At 45.9% G+C, this 23559-nt stretch overlaps 1 protein-coding gene across 1 annotated transcript; it reads right to left on the bottom strand.

The window, feature by feature from the left end:
* Positions 1-19732: 19732 nt before the first annotated feature.
* On the bottom strand, positions 19733-21861 carry LOC120841401 (the record flags this gene model as incomplete). Its single annotated transcript, XM_040212294.1, has 4 exons — positions 21837-21861; positions 21469-21531; positions 20772-20927; positions 19733-20250 (listed from the first exon to the last, which is right to left on the bottom strand). Coding segments are annotated over exons 1-4 (762 nt in total), but the record flags the coding sequence as incomplete, so codon positions are not given.
* Positions 21862-23559: the final 1698 nt, after the last annotated feature.

Below are 23559 nucleotides of genomic sequence, written 5' to 3'. Positions count from 1 at the left end.
CCGAACTACCCGGCAGCGAAGCCTAAGTTTGGCACTTGTATGGCGAATTGGGGCCAAGATACCCAGACTGTTGCCAAGGGAGGTCAGGCTTGGTACTACTTTGGCTTCTTCGGGCTTTTTAATGCCCTAAACTGCCAGACGCAAGCCAAGTTTTGGCCCAGAACTCGGTGCTGCTGCCTGGGACCTTCCACCCCAGCAACGACGTTACGGTAGTTCAACTGCCTCAACGAAACATGCTTGAACGTTGTAGTCAAAGCATATGAAGTGAGCTAGCCGGTGAAACACTCATTGCATCGTTCTGTCAACGCGAAGTTTTTATTGCCACAATTCCTATGAGTGCAACGAAGCACGGCGATAAATTTGTGAAACTAGAAACGCGAGCGAGTGCCCCAGACACCGAACTTCTCAAGCACTTCGAAGTGGCCCTCAAAGAAATGACTCAAGATGCATCGGTCGATCGACAGAACCAGCTTCGTCAATTTCTACTGACAGATCTCTCAGCCTTTGCCGATGGCGAGAACAAAATAGGGCTATGCCCCCATTCTGAAAACTCGATTGATCTAAGAAAAACTATACCAGTCACATCTTGCCCGTATAGATGCTCTCATGCTGATAACGAGCTTCTCAAAAGGGAAGTCAACGTTCTACTACATCTTTTCTGCTTCTCTGCCATCTCTTCCATCACGTTTCCTCTACGTACCTTGCTGGCTCGTGACACTGATTTTATCTGGACTGAAATTAACGACAAGATCGTCAGTGACGTGAAGAGAACATTGACAATCTTGCACTAATCAGGAACTTCAGGTACGGATGCCCAACAACAACTTACGTCGACGCCAGTCACACTGGTTTCGGAGCCCTTCTTGCTCAATTTCAAGAAGAGGGAGAACAAGTAATCGAGTATGCAAGCCGCAGTCTCAATGAACACGACTCGGAGCTCAATTCCAATACTCTCGGATGTGTGGCTCTTCACTGGGCCGAAACCGAAAAATTCCACATCTTTGTTTCTGCAGAACCTCGATTCACGGTTGTCAGGGGCAACATGAGCCTTACGTACCTCGTTAAACAGGGTACAACCGACCGCAGATTCGCCAGGCGAACACTCGACTTAGTGGAATATGAATTCTATCTTGTACACCGATCTGGAAAACTCAACGGAGCAGCAGACGTGACGTCACGACTTGACATGCCGGACAGAGCCCAGGAAGTCCTCATCAACAACGAGGCGGCTGGATGCACGCTGAAGTGCTTGGCGATTGTGCTGAGCCAGGACTCCCACTTCAGGAGTTTCCAGATGTCTGATCCGGAATGCCAACGTCTTAAGCTACTAAGAAACAAGAAGAACAATCTCCTGGAAATTGACAACGGGATCCTTGTACGAAAACTGATCCGCAATGGACGACAAAGCACGCGAATCGTAGTACGTCTCGCACTGCACGACATTGTAATGTGCTTCCGCCATGATAAGGTCAGACATATGGACAGAAGAAGAACTTCAGATCAGGTTTTGAAGCGCTACTGGTGGCTGTCCATGACCAAAGACGTCGCATGATATGTTCGATCGTGTGACATATGTAGGAAAATAAATTGATGCACAACGGCCAAGGAAGATGCCTTAACCCAAGAGACATCCCTGAACAACCAAACAAAGTGGTCCCGCTTGATCAATTTAGACCAATAGTAGAGAAAGAAGAAAATATTTGGGTATGCATTGACCACGATATCCGGCTACGTCGACGCATCAGCTGTCTCCAGTACGGCTTCCATCCGTTACATCAACTGAAGGACGAAAAGAGGGATCCCCAGATTTGGGTTACCGGAAATAATCATCAAAGACCAAGCAAGAAGATTTGGGACCCGAAACACGGAGAGAATTTATCTACGTCTCGTTGTGACACACTTAACATTTTCACGAAATTGCCCGAAAGCAAACGGTCTTATCGAAAGAATGGTAAGAACACTCAAACAAGTCTTATGAAAACGTGCGGACAATCATCTCGACTGGCTTATCGCATTGCAAGATGCAGTAACCGCCATTAAGGGGCAACACCGCTGAATTCCGAAAAATTTATGTTTACATGTGATTCCATTTCACAAGGCACTACTAAACAGCTCTACGTCTTCGGATTCGCGAAATGTGGAATATTATTTGTGTAATGCGAAAATAAACATCAGCTGATACCGAAACCGGAGTTTCGGTTGCGTCAGGCAACATTGGTCTCGTGGTTTCAGAGTCATGGCCTCGTCACGTCGAACTACGTGGTCTTGTGACGTACGGGGGGGGGGGGGGGGGGGGGGGGGGCGAGGGACAGGACTCCGGACGCAGGCACGTCGCTTCGCATGGCGTGGACGGTAATGGCTGGGGGAGAGGGTTAAGGGGAGCAGGCGAAAGAGGAGAGGGGGAGCGGAGAAACAGACCGATTAGTGCGTAGGGCAGCGCAAACTAGCGCATCCACGTTACGGTGATCGCGTGGACGCCGTTCAGCCTACACCGGGAGGAGAAACTAATGACGTCATCGTTAAATTTTGTTCTGAGAAGTAAAACAAACAAAACGTGTAAATGACGCACTCATGCCTCTGACGTAGTTGCCTAACGTTTGCCGCTCCAACACCGTCGCATTGACTGCGCTGACGATTGCGCCTCACGTCGCACGCTAGAGTTGGCAGATTTTGGCGGCTTGGCTCACTTGAAGGTTTGCTGGCCAGTTTATTAAATATATAAACGGAATTAGATCGTAATATTTGACATGGGGTCTTCCTATATGATACTGAAGAGGGCTGCATGGTTTTCTAAATCTCGAAAATGAAGCGGAGTTGCCCTTTAATGTCACGAGACAGAGCTCAACGCGAAACAGCCCTTTCTGGCTAATGCACGGGTGTGATCCCGAACTTCCAAGGCGAACTAAACATTGCCAGCGTTGATAATGACCTCACCAAAACCGAAAGATTTATCAACCTTGCCAGCAACCGATGCGCTGCAAAGCTCAATTTGGAAAATAGCCAGACGCTGGCGAAAGCCCGGTACGAAGCTGACGAGAGGGGACCTTATTTTAACGTCGGTTACTTCGTATACTGCATCAAAGCATCTCCGCGTGGAGCCCTGGACTCTTTACTTGAAGGATCGTACGAAATCCCAAAATATAAAGTCAGGATGCAACATCAGCACGTATGCCAGAGCAACGAAGGGCTCCAGCCGGCCTCCGAGACTGTATCACAAACTGAAGTGATGTACAGACTTGAATTGAGGACAATTCAAACTTTGTTGTGGGTCTTGTTATCAGTGCGAGTAAGAAAAAGAAAAAGAGGGACGAGCGGGATTCGGATACACGAGCACGGACGATACCGAACGATTCGTAGCGCTTTCCGAATAAATATTTTTTTTTTCTAATCCTAACATGAGACTGGGAAGGCATTTTGAAAATATATTAGAAGAGCAAAGAAGAATGGTGACATTCAAGTGTCACAAAAGGCGCCTGATGTTTCCGACGTGAGCTATAAATTTAGCACGCTGGTGCGATGGCTCATCCAGATCGAAACTGGCGGCGGCGTGGTGCGAGTCGATGATCCTTTGGTATTGCAGCTCAAGTTTTTTCTCTGCGTGCTAAATAACAAGCGCTTGCCTCGTTCAGCAGTTGGAAGAATCATGGCCGAGCTGGAGTGAACAGGCGCTATCTCTTACGGCCTTTGCACAAGGAGTAGTTGCTTCCTTCAGCGGCAGTTCCAAGGGGTCGCTGTAACCTTACCCTTGGTATTGCGCTTCAATTTCTTCTGAAAGGCAGCTGCTCCTCACCATATTTTCCTCTTTGCTCTGGGGTTGAGTTGGAGAAGGTTGTAGAGTAGTTCGACCCAAAGAAAGAAAGACTCCAAGGCCCGCTTTCGTAAAGACCGCCGCTCGGCCAACACTGGCGCCAACCCCTGGAGCCCGCCCGCGGGGGTGATGAATTCTCTGCGTTGCCGGTAATTCGGCTGGCTACTATGCAAGTCGGACACGCGAGGAGCCCACTCCAGGTGCTTGAGACCGGCCTGCTAGAAGTAAGCAGCCAACAGCAGCACCGCAAAGACCACAACCGCGAAGAATGCTGTTAGGCCTAACACACATATCCTAATCATCAGAACTTTCATCTTGTATATTACATCATCACATAATCCTCTTCACTAGACGCGGCACCTCGGGCCTCCTTGGTACGGGCTGTTGCCTTTCTGCGGTGCCCCGGTTCTCCTGAGCAAATAAAGATGATTATGATTATTATGACCCACAGATCATGAGGCCACTTGCCTGCAGAGACTTATGTGGAACACCTCTTTCTTTTCGTCTTCTCGAGAAACGAGTTTTCATAAACAAGCATTCAATTTTCGTAAGCCGAAACATATTTGATTCGGCTCACTAGAAGCTTTTTTCAAATAAGTATAATGGCACACATTTGCAATCGCAGTGGTCGGAGAAGAGTTGTTCAGGATGTCTCAGGCGGTGTTGGGCATGGTAGTGTGGTCGCACCCCCACGTGGCTTAAGATGTCCCATCGCTCCTAGGCGAGATTGAAGGCAACAGGAAAAGCTGCTCTCTAGCCGGCCTGAGAAGAATGTGGCAGGCAGCACTAAGCTTCTGGCCACACAGGCGGTGGGGCTGGCCTCGGCGGCTTACATTGATGAGCTGACTCTCGTCCGCTTAGCGGAGGACTAGCTTTTTTATTTGATTAAAAATACAGTAATATCTCTTCCTTTCTCTCTCTCTCTCTCTCTAGCCCTTGATTTTATTTCGCAACATTGATTGTGGGCTCTTGCAAGAACGAAAGAGAAGCACGAGGAAACTTCACGAGTTGTGATCCTGGGCCAGTTTGCTAGTACAGCGCCTCAACTGAGACTGGGTGAAAGAAAGCACTGGAAAGGAACGCGCGTACGAGCGTCTTGAGACCAACATTACTGGCGCAAGCTCAGTTTCGCAGCCCCCTATAGACCATTTGCTATATCCCCCAAGTGCCCCGGCCCGCGCTAAAAGAATCATGGGAACTGTAAAGGTAGTGTGTTAACGATCAGTGCCAGCAACAAGAACAACTTCTTTATTTTTGAGCGCGCGCTCCTTTGGTCTCTTCGCGTGCACGCAGTGTTGCTCCCGCTAGCATATAGTACATCCCCCTTTCTTTGAAGGAACAAAGTTATACACAACAACCACAGGCTGCGCGTGAAGCGGGCTGTACTCGTTCAGATTAGTTCTGCCTGTTGGAAGCCTTTTATGTAGCCCACGCGTTGTGGTAGCCTTCTAGGTCTCTTGGACTGAGGTCCTGCTCCTGATGACGCCTGCCCCAGGATGGGTAAGGTTGGTGGGTGAGGCGACGCCTGGTATCGAGGAGGCTCTGGTGGTGTGGGGGGCTGTGATCCCTCCCTTGATGGTGGCAAGCAATCGTCGTTGTCGTCCTCTGAGTCGCTGTCGTTGATGGAGATTGAGAATCCTTCCGGTGACTTTCGAAGATGCTGTCGGTTACGGCGGAGAACCCAGCCGTCCTCGGTAAGCACCGTGTATGACCTTGGGGCCACCAAGCCTTGCACTTGTGCTTTACGCTCCCATCGCCCGTTGTTAAAGATTTGCACGATGTCTCCCTGCTGAAGAGGAGCTAGCTGTCTTCCTTTCGTCTAGTTCTGGACGCGCTTTCTGACCGGAAATGTGGGAGACGCGGTGAAGTCGGGAAGTAGGGTTCGTTGTTCTCGGCCCATCAGTAGTTCTGCGGGTGAGCGGCCATCTTCAAGGGGAGCTGCCCGGTAGTTGAGGAGGCCCAATCAAAAGTCTTCTTTGGCACCCTACGTTTTGCGTAGTAGACGCTTGACAAGTTGTACACCTTTTCAACCAGACCGTTAGACCTTGGAAAGATTGGACTTGAAACAGTATGCCGAAAATCATAATGTACAGCAAAATCCTCAAATTCATCGGGGAAAATTGTGGGCTCCCATCTGTGCAAACTTCTAGAGGTAAACCATAGCGGGCAAATATTCGAGCTAACTTGTCAATGACCACCGTTGCTGTGGTTTCTCGAAGGTGTTCCACTTCTGGAAATATTGAATAGGCGTCGTACACAGACAAGTAGTGTTTACCGGAGTGTTGGAAGAGATCTGCAGCTACCCTGGACAAGGGATAGTTGGGAACGGTGGGGATAGAGAGAGGCTCGTCTGGCTGTCGGTAGGCAAACTTCTTGCAACTTTCACATCTGTCAATGAAAGCGGTAATATCGGCGGTCATTGCTGGCCAATACATCAATCTTCGGGCCTTAGACAAGCATTTACCCAGCCCCAGATGGCCTTGATGTAGTCGTCGCAGCATCTCTCTTCGCATAGCTGTCGGAATGACTACTTTCTTTCATTTTAGACGTACTCCACTAACCACCGAAAGTTCTGGTGTAAACTGCTTCAGCTCACCTTCCACAAGCTTCGAGAATCGGAGGCTGGTGATGACTCGCCAGAGAGCGCGATCGGTGACTGTCGCCTCCTGTAGGCAAGCTAGTGTGCCTTGGCCCACTAGCTCAGATAGGAAGCCCACCGCATGCACTTTTCCATCCGTCGTGGCCTCTTCCTGTGATGAATCGGATCGAATTCTCGATAAAGTGTCAGCAACCAGCAACCTATTACCGGGGAGAAACCGCAACTTGAAATCATACTTCAGTAGTCGTAAAAATGGTCGTTGGACACGAGGAGGCATGTCTCCTATTTCTTTTTTTTAAATAGCCAACAGCGGATGATGGTCCGTTTCGATGGCGATATATTTTCCCAGTACGTATTCGTTAAACGTTTTGTACAGAACCTGTACAAAATGCCGGTATGCTCAAATTCTGAATGGTTCTGAACGCCAGATTTTGAACGCCGGTATGCTCAAATTAAAAAAGAGGCCCATGGCCTCTTTCTCAATTTTAGCATACCGGCGTTCAGAATCAGTGAGCACCCGGGACGCGTAGCCTTCCGCACGCCAGTCCGTTCCATGTTGTTGAAGCAACGCAGCCTCTAAAGCAAATGCGGACGCATCAGATGACAACTTGCTGGGCAACTCGGGATCATAGATTGCTAGAACTGGGGTTGCGTCAGCATTTTTTGTTAGTTGCTCCCACTGACGATCATGCACACTGGTCCATTCAAAAATGGTGTCGTTCCTAACGAGACTGCGTAGGGCCTCCGTTTGGGACGACAGGTGTGGTAAGTATTTCCGGAAGTAGTTCACCGCACCAAGGAGGCATTGACCTTCTTTTTTTGTCGTTGAAGTAGGGTGCCGTGCAACGCAGCTTATCAAGTCTGGGTTCGGTTAAATCCCGTTGGAGCTGATTCTGTCACCAAGAAGGTTAATTTCTTTTTGGCCAAAGATGAATTTGTCCGCATTCAGCTTCAGTCCCTCAGCTTGGGCTGTTGCCAACGCCTGGCGAAGCCTTTTGTCATGTTCTCGTGTGGCGCCCCACACCGGTACATCATCTATGTACACATGCACACCAGGAAGATCGTCGAATATCTGGCTCATTGTGCTCTTGAATACTTCCGGAGCTGAAGCGATTCTGAAGGGTAGTCTTAGATATCGGTAACGACCAAACAGACTGCTGAACATGCAAGTCTCCGAGGTCTGTTCATCAAGCGGAATCATATGAAATCCGCTGTTAGCTTCAAGGCGACTGAAATACTTGGCACGCGCTAGCTTGCTCTCGATTTCCTCGCCACGTGGGACCTGGAAATGTTCTATTTTTAGTGCCCGATTCACGTTTTGAGCGTCCATGCAGATTCGTAATTTGCCATTTTTTTTCGTACGATGACTAAGGGACTCACCCAGTCGGACGGTTTCTTAACCTTTGCGATAATTCCAGCTGCCTCCATGCGTTCCAGTTCTTTCTTGAGAGGTTCCCTAAGTGCGTGCGGCACTTGTCTGGCTGTCTGGACCACTGGTACGGCGTCATCTCGGCGTACCATCTTGTACTCCCTTCGTTTCTTGCCAATACTCGAGAACAGTCCCGGGAATTTCGACTCTACTTTTGGGTTGGAGGCCTTGTTCTCCTCTGAACTTACTCGGTTCACGAGGCCCAGTTGCTCGCATGCACGGAGACCTGGAAGAGCATGGTTCCTTTTCACTACGAAGAAATCGAGCTGCACTGGTCGCTTGTCGAGCGGCACCGACAGACGAATCTTTCCGCTGTGTTGAATTTCGCCGCCCCCGTAGTGGCGAAGAATGCTTCTGGTTGGACGGGGTTTCTGCTTCGTCCTGAGCGTCTCAAACAACGCTGTGGACAATAGGTTTGCCTGCGCTCCCATGTCGACCTTGATTTTCACCACGGTTCCCTCGATGCGCGTGGTGACAATCCAGTCGCGATTGGAGGAAGAACGCTGGTTCCCGGTCGCCAAAATTTCAAGAACGTCGAAGTCACCATCGCTTTCGTCCCCTTCGGCCACGTCGTGTACCGCTGCCCTCTTACTCCTACAGCACACTGCGAAGTGATTACGTTTTGTGCACTTGGCGCATGTCTTTCCATACGCGTTGCACTTCCTCGGCGAATGACCAAAATTACAATAAGTGCACCTTCTCTTCTCACGCTGTTTGGCTTGTCCTTGTTGAACGGGGTCAATTTTCACAGTTTCGCCATCCCGCGCTTTGTTCTGTGCTTCGACACGGTCCTCAGCCTTGCAGTACTCTACTGCTACTTCTAGAGTTAGGTTTTTTTTTCTCGAAGCAGCTTTTCTCGCAACACCGTGCTCGAAATCCCGTAAACAATCTGGTCTCGGAGCAGAGATTCTTTCAAATCTGCAAAGTAGCACGTCCTTGCTTTTAGTTGCAGGTCTCTAAAAATTGTTCAAATGGTTCCCCTTGAGCTGGCCGACGTGTGCGAAACACGTAGCGGTGGTACGTTTTGTTACATTTGGGCAGGCAGTAGTCTTCAAAAGTCTTGACTAGTACGTCATAGTCAGCTTGCTCCTCTGCATGTAGAAATAAGGCGGCCTTCTGTTGCTTACTGCGAGGCTTCGTGGGCTCCGTTGCTAGGAGGTAAAGCTCAATGCGCTGCTTGAAGCTTTGCCGCGACTTCACCGCGTTGTCGCCAAGTTGCAGCGATTCCGGATGTCGAAGATGTGTCATTATGCCGTGAGGTTTCACCTTTGGACTTCTGACACCATGTAAAGGTAGTGTGTTCACGATCAGTGCCAGCAATAAGAACAACTTCTTTATTTTTGAGCGCACGCTTCTCTGGTCTCTTCGCGTGCACGCAGTGTTGCTCACGCTAGCATATGGTACAGGAACGGTGTCCCTTCAGCCCCTTAGTGACCGGTATTTCAACCCTATTCTTGGTGACACAGGCAGCCGAGTGCAACTGTAGCCTCCACCGTGGTAGGGAGAAACTAGCGCCACAAGATGCTAGTGGCAGCAAGGCGAACATACGCGTCGTCGGAGACGAAAATCTGTCTTAAAAGACTGTCAGATGGCGCCACTACGGTCGTCGGCGTGCACCCTCCTCGCCTCCTCCTCCTCTCTCTCTCTCTTTGTTTTTTTTTGTTTTTTTTTTTTTTGTTTGCTTGCTTTACTGCTGTTTGCGCGCGGCTCGTCTGCTCGACCAGTGCCGTGCTGGCCGCTCGCAGCGGCCAGCATGGCACGGCGTTTCGCAACAAATGCGCTTCGCGTGACATTACCAGTGCACTAAAACAGAAACAGCAGGTTCATTGAAATGCATTTTTTATTGAACACCATTCACATGAGTTGCGGTATTCGAAACACGTATTTACAAACTACATTGGCACTTCATCGCCCTACAAAGGAAACCACTAACTGTAAAAGGCAGTAAACGTTGTCAAATATGTAGAACGAAATTAATTACTTTAATGTACATACTGACAGAACAGCACTTATCATATTTCGAATTATCTAAATGACTCTGTAAACAACTCCTACAAACAAAATTGCTGAATATTTAAACAACAAATCAACTCCCAAATAAAGCAAATCTGATTTATTATTTAAATTTCAATAAGCATACAGAAGTGCAGACAGCCCTATAATCAAAAATGCAGGTCCACAAATCACGCTCATTACACTTGTTAAGCGTTCTGCAGGATTTTAGAAAGCAGGAATGTGGACAAAAAAAAAAAACACCAAGACCTACCGCGCAGGTAAGCAGGCTTATAAAATTAACCCTGAAGATATTCGCAAGATTTAATCTAACAAATATGTACAATTAAATCTGAAAGAGTAAGTGCGCAAATAATGTGTTTACGCTACCTCCTATGTTTTTGAGTACCAGTGACAAGACATGAGGTCTGTAGGGTGCATATCAAAGGTGAATTGTGTGAAGTTTATAATGGTTTGTGTGAAGTTAGTCTGCCAGGGATGAGGCAACCGGTCTTCAATTTAGACGGGGCAATTGAAGCAGCGTAGTCTGGGGCATGAACAATGCGTTCTGCTACCTTGGGCTTGTGAATCTGCTACTGCTCAACCTGCTCAAGGAAAATATGCTCAAGCACCTTGAAACAAAGAAAAACAAGAATCAGATGGAGCACAAAAAGAGCCAAAAATTGAGCCAGGTGCGTTCGCTTGAAGCAGGGCATGGAATTGAACTTCCGACGTTAGTTCACCACTTGCAGCTTTCAACAAGTCCGGGCTAACATGGTAAGATACCTTCTTAAGAAATGACTCAACCAGGCCCCCAGAGAAGTGATACAGTTTGTTTTCCTGGACAATGTTTTGATTTAGATCATCGGGTAATGTAAAATCGTCAGCATCAATTGATTCCAATGGCTCAGGCTGGTGGCTGGCTGCAGCCGACACTGGGAGGTGCCTCAATTCCACCAGCAATGTGGCATTGTTTACCTCAAAGTTTCCTCCACGAGAAAGTTGAAACATCTTTCTTAGGAAAGTGTGTTTTAGACCTGCCACAAACTGGTAGTAATTGGGTGTCTCGTCGCAGCCGTGCTGCTGCCGTACCATGCCGAACATGTTCTCTAGCGGGTCCTGGTTGAGTCGTCTAGTTAGAAGGTGCTCAAAGTTAAAGTTCTGCCTGAGATCTTGCCACGGTAAGAGGATGGCATTGATGGGGATTTGCCACGCTTTTAGTGTCTGAGGTTGTCTAGGAGAACGAAACTGCCACTGCGATATCCTCGAGCTTTTTGAGCGCAAGAAATCAACATGTCCCGATGTAGAACTAAAAGCAAATCTCATTTTTCCTTGGTCACATGGAAGACTTTGGCTGTTTAGCGAATAAAAAATTTGGTCCATTTCTTCAAGGAAGTCGCATGTGGCCTGAGCCTCAGGAGGCAGCTGATTGAAGGAAATGAAACTCGCAAGTGCGCCAGAGAGGGTGTCACTAAAACCTGCGCAGCAAATTTCCCCTTCATGTTCCCAAATGGGGTCTGATAGATGTGCCTGTCCGTAAGTTTTTTGTGCCAATCGCAACCGCACACGATGCGTGTGTTTGTAGAAGTCAACAATATATTTCCATGATATCAATGTTTTTCCAATGCTGAGGTCATGCTTGTGAAGGTTGTTTCGTGCACACTTGAGGAGGTGAGGTGTGTCAAAGAGGAAGTAGACCTGGTTGTCACCAACAAAGAAGAACGAATGGTCTGGTGTGACACCCAGCATTCGTGCAAGAGCGCAATTACTGGCTCCCTGGTAACATAACGCAGACTTCACAAAGATTCCTTGAGAAGTCAGACTTTGAATGATGTCTGTCAACAAGTCGTGAAGACATCCAGCAGAAACTTTTGTTTTTGATAGGTGAAAGCCATTGGTTGAACCCAGGACTTAGAGATACCTGCCAGCATAACAACCAAACCTGAATTAGCAACATCAGCAGTTCGCTCCTTACCGTCGTCTGTAAAGCCATGTATGATATCGGATTTAGAGTCATAGAAAGGAATTTTCTTTGAGGGAAATTTCGTCGAACATCAGAATGCATGCTTGATCTTTAAGTGGCCAATCGTGTAATTTGATTAGAACAGTTGTGATGAGACTGGGAACAACTCCAGGGTGCATAGCGATTCGAGACAGCCAGTTCTTCAGCGACCTAACTGATGGCAAGCTCAAGTACTTGGCAAGGTACTTGTAAGCCCTGCTGCTCTGGAAGTAGAGGTTTAGGGCAAAAGGTTTGAACTCATCAGGCCATCTTCGTCCGAACTAGTTCATAGGCTACAAATGCAACTGAATTTTGAAAAGATCAAGTGCTCCTTTGGAAATGAATTTCGATGCACTGTTAAGGACCTGATGTCTCATCAAATCAGCGAAATCAGTTTTCTGCGATGCCTTAAAAAGGCTTCTGTGCAATCCATCTCTCGTTTTTCTTAAGTGTGCCAATGTGCTCCTTGCGCGGGGTGTGTACGGTTTCTTGGGTCTTCCAAATAGCCTCTTTGGGGTTGCTCTGCGATCAGCTGTGCTGGTTGTTTGGGTTGCTTTTAAATCAGCCGTGCTGCTTGACGAAGGGCCAGCTACGGCGGCCGCAGTGCTGCCCATCGACGTCCTCGGGCGGGTATCTGTTAAAGAAAGTTAGTGTAACCTTTAGAAATTAACCGCTCTTTAGCTTTAGATTAAGCGGAATTCGGTACAGCTATCATGGTGAAGTTACTTCTCTGTGACTAGGCATAACTAAACGAGAAAACAGCCAAGCACCTGCAGGGGAAAGTGATTTTAAGACACCACAAAGCACTTATGCATGGCCATACTTTCATCTATGCTCTACTATTTCCTTTCAGCTGTTTCTGACTTTGACCACATATCGTTTTTATCTTTGCCACCATTCTTGTTGTTTTTTTGAGGCCTAGCTAATTTTGATGTGCTTTCATTACACACTGTACCTACATTCCAGCTTCCACCACCAATTCAAGTTTACTGCGCTATAAAAGACTGACTGCCTTAACTTGCGCTAAAATATATTATGCTGTTATGGTTGGTAACAGCAGTAAGTAAAATCTCTGGTTCTCACCAAAGTGGGGCCCTTGGGCCTCTTCATCTTGAGGATCATCCGGGGCAACTGACGAAAAGAAATTGCAAACGTAACTTGTAAGTTCCCGAAGTTCTGCTCTATTTTACAAGCATCAAAGGTTACTTTAAGATACATGAGCAAAGAACACCAGTTATGCACCCTGCAATTCATGCTTTTATGATTAGAAATACCAGTAAGGAGATGTTCTTCATCTAATTAACGAGTGGACCCTGCTCCTGTCGCTCATGAATTGTGGCTTGAGGAAGTGGTGATGAGACTACTCATGAAAGGAAATAAACATTTTTTGTAAAGTATGAGCCGACATTCCAGAAACATACGTCTAATTAAAAATATAAAGTTCTAAATATATGTCTACCTTGTAAAGTACAAGATTTTAAGCCTGAACGAAGTAATAAATACTTACATTTAATTTTTGCTGAATGTTGAAATTTTAACATTACCATATGCTACATCAACAGCTGTAAGTTTCAATTGGAATAAAACAACACGAATTTTTGGAAGCTATGTAAATACATTATTATACTCTGTAATTAACCAAGAGAAAATAGCAAGAACTACAAGGCGAATTATTACTCATGTGTTTCTGAATGAAAGTATCACAAAGAAATTGGATTTCTTTTTCACCAAGGTGGAGGACGGGTCTTTCCCCTTGCTCCCGAGGAGTGTCATGGGGTGTTTGAAAAGACTGTTGTAAAAAGAGCAATTAATACTTGTTGTGAGCTCACTAAACTAAATATTGTGACATAAGCTTCAAAGAAACTATACTTCGAAGAAAACTCATAAAGAACACAAACTCTGCACTATATTAATTCGATCAGCAACTACTGTGAAGTTAGGCACCTTGGTGTAGCCAGCTGCCAATTGCAAACGCAAAGAAAAACGGACCTCATGGTTTGTGCGGCCAGAAGAGATAGGAGAGCCCCAATCAGTACAGCTGTTTGACTTTCCCAACTTCCCCGTCAGCGACACCGTGACGTGCGATGCTCCAACGCCGTACTCGTCGAGCTCGGAGCTGCAAGAACTTCAAAGGAGAAAGCCGCACGTTCACAAATCTCGCACTGTGCGATTGACATCAACACAGACGTTAATTTTCTTCTGATTTTTTATCACTCAAAGTTTAATCCTGACCCCCCCCCCCCGCCCCCCCAAAATAATAATAATAATAATAAAATAAAAATAAAAAAACTCTGCAAAGTTTTGTTTTTGTTGTTATAGGCGCACAGCTCCGCACCGCGTTACTTGTGATTAGAAGCGGACTAAAATTGCATCAGAAGTATATCAACAGCAGCCTACACCAAACATATCGTTATGCTATATAGTAAACGACTTATTTTTCGCGGGCTCAATATAATTCGCGGTTTAGGTCAAAGCTGAAGTTTTGGAAAAATTCGCGGGTTCTTATTATCGCGAGGCAATGGGAATTCGCGAAAATTAGGTTTTCGCGAAAATCAAGTCGTCTACAGTAGTCGGTTTGACTATCCCATTCTTTACAAATGTCTCACCGTGGTGGGGCCCGGTCCCTCCTTCCTCAGGACCAGCGTCTAGGAGGGTCGCTCATGGGACTACGAAAGAAGAACAAATAATATGTACTATTTAAGTTGACTAAATAAAAACTGTTCTGCAAATATCGAAAGTTACATAAAAAGATACAATTAATAAGCGCAAATTGTGAGCACTAAAATGTTTTAATAACTAAAAACACTAGGAACTATACTAACACTAAGGGCACCTGCCTTTCTTGCTCTTGAGGAGCGTCCTGTGGTGGTGATGGAACAGCTAAAGAAGAACAGAAGAAATGACACGTGACTTTAGCAATTGCCAGTTGTCCTTTTATTGCTCTTATGTGACCCTTTAAAAGCCTTCGACTGATAACATGTCGGTACGAAGTCTCACCAAGGTGGGGCCCCTTCATTTGTTGCTATTGGGGAGCGTCTTGCGGAGGTTGGGATGGCATAACTGAACAAGGGCAATGAAATACACTTAATTATAACAATAAATTAGTTGACGAACAATATAAAAAAATGTTTTTTGGAAGGATTCACAGAGTAATATAAAATATTCCTTAGATGAACTGCAGCCGGCATCCGACTCGGAACCATGCGCGAAGAACTCTACAAAATTAACCGAGGGATACGCTTTTCGAAATGTGCAGATCACATTAGGAGTTTGAAACGTGCTTTCCTCGTATTATGTAACAAATAAACCTCTTCAGCATTATGCAGAATATATTGCGCTGCCACTCTCCAACCAGAAATTTCAGTTCCCTTCTTATTTCCGAGGCTTGCATTTTAAGTTAACTAACACATGGTTGCATGCGAGCTCCATAATAAACGATAAATAAACCATAAACAAACTTGTTAATTGGCAACGCAAAGAAGAAACAACACCTAATATTTTGGAGTGACTATGTATCTGACTGTGGGTGCTTTTCGGTACTCTAAACTAAGGTATAAACACGAAGCTGACGAATTAACTGAAGATTGCTCTGACAACAGCTCACCTGGGGGAACCAGTTCTTGCACCATTGGGTTAGTCACAAGAACGGTGGGGCACGCATTCTTCCTCAAACGAGACTTCCTATAGCTGGCAAATACGGTAACGTCAAAGTGCTCGCTCCACAGACGACGCTGGCACAGCTTGCTCATCGGCCGGCTTCTGAGGTCTTGACGATTTGCATAAGCAATCCATTTCGATGCTCTAATGAAAAGATTGAGGAATATCGTATATTTCAATGCTTCCAGTTTCGAACGCTGGCAAAAACGTTTGATATAGAGGATCACCTGTCGTCTGTCGGAAATCGGAAGAATGAGCACTCCGAACTTAATTGTAAACCTGAGACTGGGGAAGAAAAGACAACACAAGAAAAGGTAGAAAAAGAGGAGGCAACGTCTCAACTCTACCTTCTGCCTTCTTGTACCTTCTGTTGTGTTCTCTTTTCTGCCCCAGTCTCAGGCTCACAATCATGTTCAACTTACACCAGCTCGCTTGCACTCTGAATATTTTTTCGTGAGCACTCTGAGTTGTTTTTTTTTTTCGAAGAATTGTTGCACCACTTTGCCTCGCAGTGGATTCCCTAAATCCTCGACATGAGACAAACAACACGCTCGGCAGAATCTCCGCCAAACTAGAGACTTCTCTAATCAGCTCCGTATTCTGTAGTGCCGTAAAATCTGCACTTTCGGTTTCAACACGCGTGAAATGGTTTAAAAACAAGAAATTACGCGCGCGCAAAAAAAAAACAAAAAAACGCTCGTTTGCCTTGCTTTCGCCCTTACTGATGATTGGTCGGAAGAGCCCAGAGGTGTTTCGGTTTCGGTAGTTAAGATTATATACAAGACGCTGGCGCTGAAAATCATAGCGGGGAATATAAGCATGAGAGATTGGTCGGAGTCGGTTGGGTAGACCGACAAATCTGCTCTTTGGATGGACGTACGAGAGAGAGAAGCCACCGACGCGGCGCCCCTATACCCCCATCCGGGAACTCCCTTTGATACATTCGGCTGACAGTGGTTTCGAGCGTAATTCGGAGTCACTCTGAACAAGCGCCTGATATACCCCACTGACCTGTCATATCGCTTTTAAAATTTCTTCTCAATGTCAGCGTTTTTGATTTTGTGCATGCTGTCCACCCTTCAACCTGGATGGGCTGCAGAAATCTCTTACATTATTATCATGCTGATATTAAGTTAGAAAATCTAAATATGTTATAAACAACCGCGCGGGCTCCCAGCTTAACTCTGTTTTTTTTTTTTTTTGTTGTGAATTATCAGCTTTTTTAGCACTTCCTGCTCAAACAACAATCACGAGAATGATAATATTGTAAGCGATTTTTGCAGCTCAGTCAGGTTGAAAGGTGGACCGCATTCGCAATATCGAGAATGCTGACGTTGACAAGCAAGTTTAGAAGTGATATGAAAGGTCCTTGGGGCATATCAGGTGCTTGTTCAGGGTTACCTCAAATTACGGTCAAAAACTGCGTCATAGAGTAATCTACACACGGTAAACAGCGGACGCTGCCGTAGGCCCGAGCGTCCCGTATACCAACTAGCGCGCCAAACGGTCGATGAGAAAAGCTTACTCTTAATTCCGGTTCCGGTGGTTTCGGTTTCGTTTCCGGCGCTTTTTTTGCCGAGCGTGCTGTCGCACGGCTTTTCTTACTTGATGGAACAAATGCTTCTGATAAAAAGCTTCACACCACGAAAGAGCAAAAATTATTGTCTTTACTGCTATGAAATATTAAGATATCTATTCTTGTCATACTGCTTCCGTTTGTTTACGTGTTTACGAAGTATTTTCAGGCAACAACAAAAAGTGCTTCAGAATGATTTATTTTTAGGTCAATCATAAACAGACTTGGACAATTCAGAATCGCGAAGTATTCTTCATGAGGGCACACACATTCATATCAATAAGAAACGTTACAAGAGTCCCACATTTGCCAACACTCCAAACCAGAACTTTCCAGTGATGCTAAACGGTTTGATTGAATTAATCATTGGTTGTCACAATGCTGAGCAGTTTCAGTAATGTGGGCATGTTGCCATAGCTATCATTAACAACTACTCTAAGCGACTTTATTGTTGCGAGCTCGACATTTAGCGATGTGCCAGTTTCGGGAATATTTCACGGGCACAAACTTTCACCACCGTGGGTGACATTGCATGTATTTATGTCCATAGGGCAACTTATTCACATTACCAATTTCTTGTGAACTTGATCAAATCGCGATATTGGCGAAAATTAGGTCCACACGAAGATTAGGTCGTTTAGGCTATTAGAGTACAGCCTAGACTGCACAGAATTGAAAGAAACAGATTCAATGTCAATATACACTTCACTATTTAGTAGCCTAACACTTCTCGTAGGCTAATAAAAAGGACCTCATAAAGGCCCAGGGAATATTCAACATTCCCATGCATATTCAACACAATGTGTGTACAGCAGAAAATATAGCAATGCTAGTACAGGGCCTGTGGGAAATTACAGCAAGAACAGGCAGCTAAGGTCAAACCACCTAACAGTGTTAGGTTATAAAAATATACAAAAATCGGTTACCAAAGTAATCATACAACATTTGGTCAATATACAAGGCACATTGATTAAAACCTTAACATATCGGACATGTTCGGCATATACTCCACGCACGCACCCTTTAAAGATCACTTTGCTACAAAACGTCCTCATCCCGTATATAAAAAAACTATGTCTTGCATTATAAAGTGCAAAAAAGCCAGAAATATAATCGGCATGCAAACTGCACAACCCAATTAAAAATCGTTCTTTCATAGGCGCCTGAAACACCATACCATACTAAGCTTTGAACTTCTCGAGTTGAGCGCCAGCAACAGAAGAATGAAACCGAACTTTTTCCGAGTTTCGATTAATAAAGCGCACATGCCAGCACAACCGCACCCTGCAAAACATCTTCAAAAACCTCCGCTGACACTCCTCGGAGCATAAATGCAAAAAACCAATACGCGACAGATGGTGATACAAAACATCACAAATATTGCGGAGGTGTGCTACGCTTTCTATAACACGCATAAAGTAAAATTCCAGGCTCTGAATGTAAGCGAAAGTAGCCTCCGAAGGCACAGTTCACTTGCCGAACATCTTTCCTGGAACATGAAAGGCTTTAAGCATCGTAAAATCTTGGTGGGGCCAGTTCAAGTTGTCAGACCCTTCCCTCAGTGACCCAGAACAGAGAGAACCCTGTGAACTTTTTTCCAGGAACAGCTTGATTAGAAATCCTGCAACATAATATGTATCAGAGTCGTCTATTATGTTAGAGTCTTTACTTGATGCAAGTTCAGAAATATCGTCCAATGAAGGGAAGTCGTCCACGGGGGCACATCCCACGGCATCAGCGATTGAGGTTGTCTCTAGTGAAAACGGGGAATCTCCTGAAGGAGGTTAGTGTTGTCATCTTCAACATTTCCCTTTTCCGAGAGTTTTAGGAGCTTCCTAATCCCAATGTGCCTCAGTCCACAAGTAAACCGATACACATCAGGATTGGTGTTGCAGCCGTGTTGTTGCCTCATCTGCCCAAAAATATTTTCGAGGGCATCTTGCTGCAGTTGCCGTGTCAAAAGAAAGCTGAAGTTATATTTCTCAGAAATATCTTCCCAGAGCATGAGGACGGCCCTGATAGTAACCTGCCACCCAGTGACTGTTTGTAGCTGCCGTCTACCCTCAAACTTCCAGGCTGCCACCCATGGAAGTTGGTTGCAAAGGAAATCAACGATTTCAGTGTCGCCCTTGCTAATCGCATAGCGTAACTTTTGTTCAGATTTTTTTTGGTCTCGAGCTGTTAAGACAGTCAAAAAGTTTGTCCATACGGTCACAAAAGTATGCCGTGCACATGGCCGCCTCAGGGAGCTGTCTGGCATACACAAGAGCTAAAAGTGCAACGCACACTGATGAACTGAGGACCTGAGTCGCACGTTTCACCTTTATTTTACTGAAAGGTTTCTGGTAAATATGCCGGTCTGTCAGTTTCGGGGCTAATCGTAGTCGCATCTCGTGCGTGGAGTGGTAAAGTTGCACAATGTAGTTCCAGTCTACAGTTTCACTCCCGATGTGAAGCTTGTGGGCTTGCAGGTTGTTACGGGTCGTCTTTATCACGTACGGCACATCAAAAATAAGATAGACACTTTCATTTCTTACTTTGAAGAATGGCTGCTCAACAGACACTCCAAGTTGATGCGCCAAACTTACGTTGGAGGCACCCTGGTCACACACCACTGCTTTGATAGTAATGTCAATGTCCTTCAGCTGCTCAATCAATGATATAAGCAGGTTACGAGTAACAGAGGATGGTGTTGACGTATGCCCAATAGTGTATGCTACAGGTTGCACCCACCTCCTAGAAACTCCAGAGAGGAGGAAAACCTGGGCTCTGTCAGCAATACTGGAAGTTCGCTCAACACCATCATCTGCAAATCCGAGGACAACATCCTGCGCCACATCGTATGACAAGTTCTTTTTCAATATCATCTCGTCAAACACTAAAGTACAAATGCGGTCGCGTTCATTCCATGACTTTGTTTTTGACGCAATCGATGACATGATGCCTGGAATGATACCTGGTGTCATTTTGACATTGGCGAGCCACCTTCGTAGTGAACGCTGAGATGGTAGCGTGAACGCTGAAGACATAAATCGGTATGCCCGCGGTCCATGAAAATTCAGATGGAGCGCAAATTTCTTCAGCCACAGTGGAAATCGCTTCCCCTTGCCCTTCGACCTATTCTTTATATGCGATGATATGAGGTGAAATACCTCTTCAGAAACATGAGGCCGAATTATTTCCAGAGCTTGTGGGAACCATTGGGTTCCCTCTATCCCTATCCAGGCCTAGCTTCAAGCAAGCCGTGGGAGTCGTCGTCACCAATGGCGTCGGCCTCCCGGATACAAGGAACCACGAGGCCGAATTCCCCGAAGGGGCCGGCTCTCCCTTGCCCATTTGGGTGAACGCGCCTTCGGCACACCCTTGAGAGCTATGATGGACGCGACTGCTAGTGGCCTCCCCGGGCGCGTCCATTCTCCGAGGCTACATAAGCTGGCCCCGAAGGTGGGCCAGGGGCTCTCGTCGGCGGAGGCCCTGGCTCTACGGAGCTCGGTTTTTCTTTGTGGGCCTCCGACTTCCCGTGAATCTGTCTAATGCGGCAGCGCGGGAAACCGACCGGGTGGTACTGGCAATTGAGCCAGCGCCCAGACTTTTCATTGTCTAAGAGCGAAGCGTGCTGACATTGCAGTCAATAAACACGTCTTTATCCGGACCCAACGAACCCTCTGTGTTGCTAAGTGGTGACAGCCCCAAAAGGGCGAATGCCACAAGCTTGAGAAGCTGCCTGAGGCGTCTTCAGCTGCTGTTTCCGCAGTCTGGCTATCGTCTTTTTGTAGTTGGAAAATCTCGCCTGGAGTCGCTTGATAACGTCCTCGGGCCTTTTCGTGAGCTTGCGGCAAACAGGTGCAGGATGGTTTGGACCAGCTATAAAAATGGCAACAAGTCAGTTAGATTAAAAACTGTTGCAATAAGTGCGATACGATTTAACCAGTACAAGCACCACTAACCAGTAGCATACCAGGTAAGGTGTGGAGTGAAGCATGAATTTTCTTATTGTGCTTTACAATTTAAGCACTGTCAAAGCCAGTGAAACTTCTGACCACCAATTACGTTATTCTTTTACTAGTCATGTAAAATGTTTTGTACTAAATGTCTTCACGTAAAATCCTTGATAACCTTGCAAGTTCGAAAGGCTGAAATAGCATGAAAAACACAAAACAGCCATGACAAATTCTCTTGAAACCTCCGCCTGATATGTGTGTTCCATTTTCACACACCTCCCCAGTCATTAGTAATACAAATGGTTAGATCGGTATGCCACACACACGAAGCAAAGACAATAGCTTATAAAGGGACCTAGAATTCTTTAAACTGATCTTTCTGGGACATATTGTATTATCTACTGGCTATGTAGGTTCACACAAATATGTTTCAAAAAGTGGCTAAAGCAAAATGGGACACTTACAGTGTTGACCTGGACCACAGTGGCCAGCGAAAAGACCAGAAGAGCTGGTTGCCCGACTTGGGTCTGGAAGAGTGCGCGTATTAGGCACAGGCTGGTGCTTTAAAATAACTATATTACCGAGTGCTGCAGAGTGCATTACTGCGGAGCTGCATAGGAGGGGTGAATTCTGCAGTCTGTCGGGCCCTGCCTGGTCTGGAAAGGTTTCATTATTAGACACAGAAGTGCACCATGACGAGATAACCTCTTACCAAGCACAGCACGGCTCGCTGCGACGGAGCTGCAGTGGAGTGAAGGGCCAGATGAGCTGGTTGCCTGAGTGGGACCTGGAAGAATGGGCTTATTAGCGTACATAGAGAAGTTACTGGTACCTTTGTGTATATGAGAGAAACACATTATTACAATCACCTATCGCAGGTGCCCAGTTTATGGGAGGACGAACAATAGGCACAGCTGATCGCACTAGGGTTGTTTGCCCTAGGTCCATAAAATCTTTTGCAGTGAAGTGATCACTGCAGACGCGATAGGTGGCATAGACTTGCGAAGCAGACTTTCCAAGAAGATCGCACCTCTTGGCATAGTCGAGCCAAGCCTTTGACCTGGAATATATATTATTTTCAAATGTGTTAAATGTACACTTTGGAACAAAATGTTAGATGCCAATCAGCAACCCTCTCTTGGACATTTTGGCTCCTCTTGCAAGCGATGGGGACATATTCTTATTTGGCAGGTTTGCTTTGTATGTCTCAACGCACACAGACAAATTTGGGCTCCTGCTCTAGAGTAGTGAAAAAGTAGCTAAACTAAGATATCATGGTTTTTGCGCGAGAGGACGAACACAAGAGAGTACAACAAGCACAAGCACGCTTGTGCTTGTTGTCCACCCTTGTGTTTGTCCTTTCGCACAAAAAAACATGATTTTTAACGTTCCCCAACTCGCCCAACAACAGGTCATTTTATAGCTAATTACCAGCAGGTGCACATTCACATTTCTTTAGGAAAAGACAGTATCAGTAGAGAGCAATATTCACCCCACCATGAAGCAGCGCTTTTATAACTCAAATTTAGAGCCACATTAAAAAAACACGAAAATTCACCCCATCATGAAGCAGCACATTTATAACCCCAATTTAGAGCCACATTAAAAACGATACATTCAAGCTATGTATGAGACAAATCAAGGGCTGCTTCTTTTCCTTAACAATTTTGTCTTATAAGATTAGTTTGTCAGTTTTTATCTTCAAAGACGAAGTGGTAAGTGAGTACTAAAATTAGTATAACTGACCTAAGATCGCTTAGCCAAAATCCCCACATTACAGTTAAGGCATCCAGTCAACTTTAGCGCTTGATTTAAAAGCGCATTCTAGTAATTAATTATATTGTGAAGAAAAATAAATTATTGGGATTTTTTTATATGCTCAAGTATGCAAATGGTTTTAAGGAACTATTGACAAGAAGGAGCTCACGCCAACCTACCTTGCGTCACGTGGTATTCGGAAAAATTGCGTTTTACCGTTGTTTTTGCACCATGCGACTCAGCAGTAGCTACCGTAGTAGCAACCGGAGGGCATCTGAGAAAGAACAAAATGTAAGATATAAACACAAATATTCGTAGCTCTTAGTACGATAGCGCAGCCCATGTAACAATAATAACACACACGGGAAAAGCCGGCTGCTGTCTGAGGTTTATTTCGCAGCGTCTGTTGGACCTCCGAGCATGCAAATAACGGGTAAAACCAACGGACACAATACAGTTCGCTTTTTTCTCTTGCCCATGTATGCGCACGCGGTGTTTTGCTCGCGGCTAAGCAATAACAAAGAAATGAGAAAACGTCTTACTTTCTGAAGAAACCTGTGAGGCGCAGACAATATCCACGTTGTGCTCACATGTGCTCAGCACAAAACGCGTTGACAGGTGTCAGGCACGATGCGGTCACGCCGTCCAGGCGCGCACGCGTCCATCCGTCCGTCCCGCTTTAGCCACGCCAGCCGCTTTCTCAGAGCAACTGCAGGAACCGGAACTGGCCCGTACATCACGTGATCTTCTTAATGTAGGAAACAAAAACTCTTTCACCTTTTATGATACTTGCAACA

Source organism: Ixodes scapularis, unplaced genomic scaffold, assembly GCF_016920785.2.
Source record: "Ixodes scapularis isolate PalLabHiFi unplaced genomic scaffold, ASM1692078v2 PGA_scaffold6__148_contigs__length_123643588, whole genome shotgun sequence".
NCBI classification, from domain to species: Eukaryota; Metazoa; Arthropoda; class Arachnida; order Ixodida; family Ixodidae; genus Ixodes; species Ixodes scapularis.
This window is presented reverse-complemented; position numbering and strand designations above follow the sequence as displayed.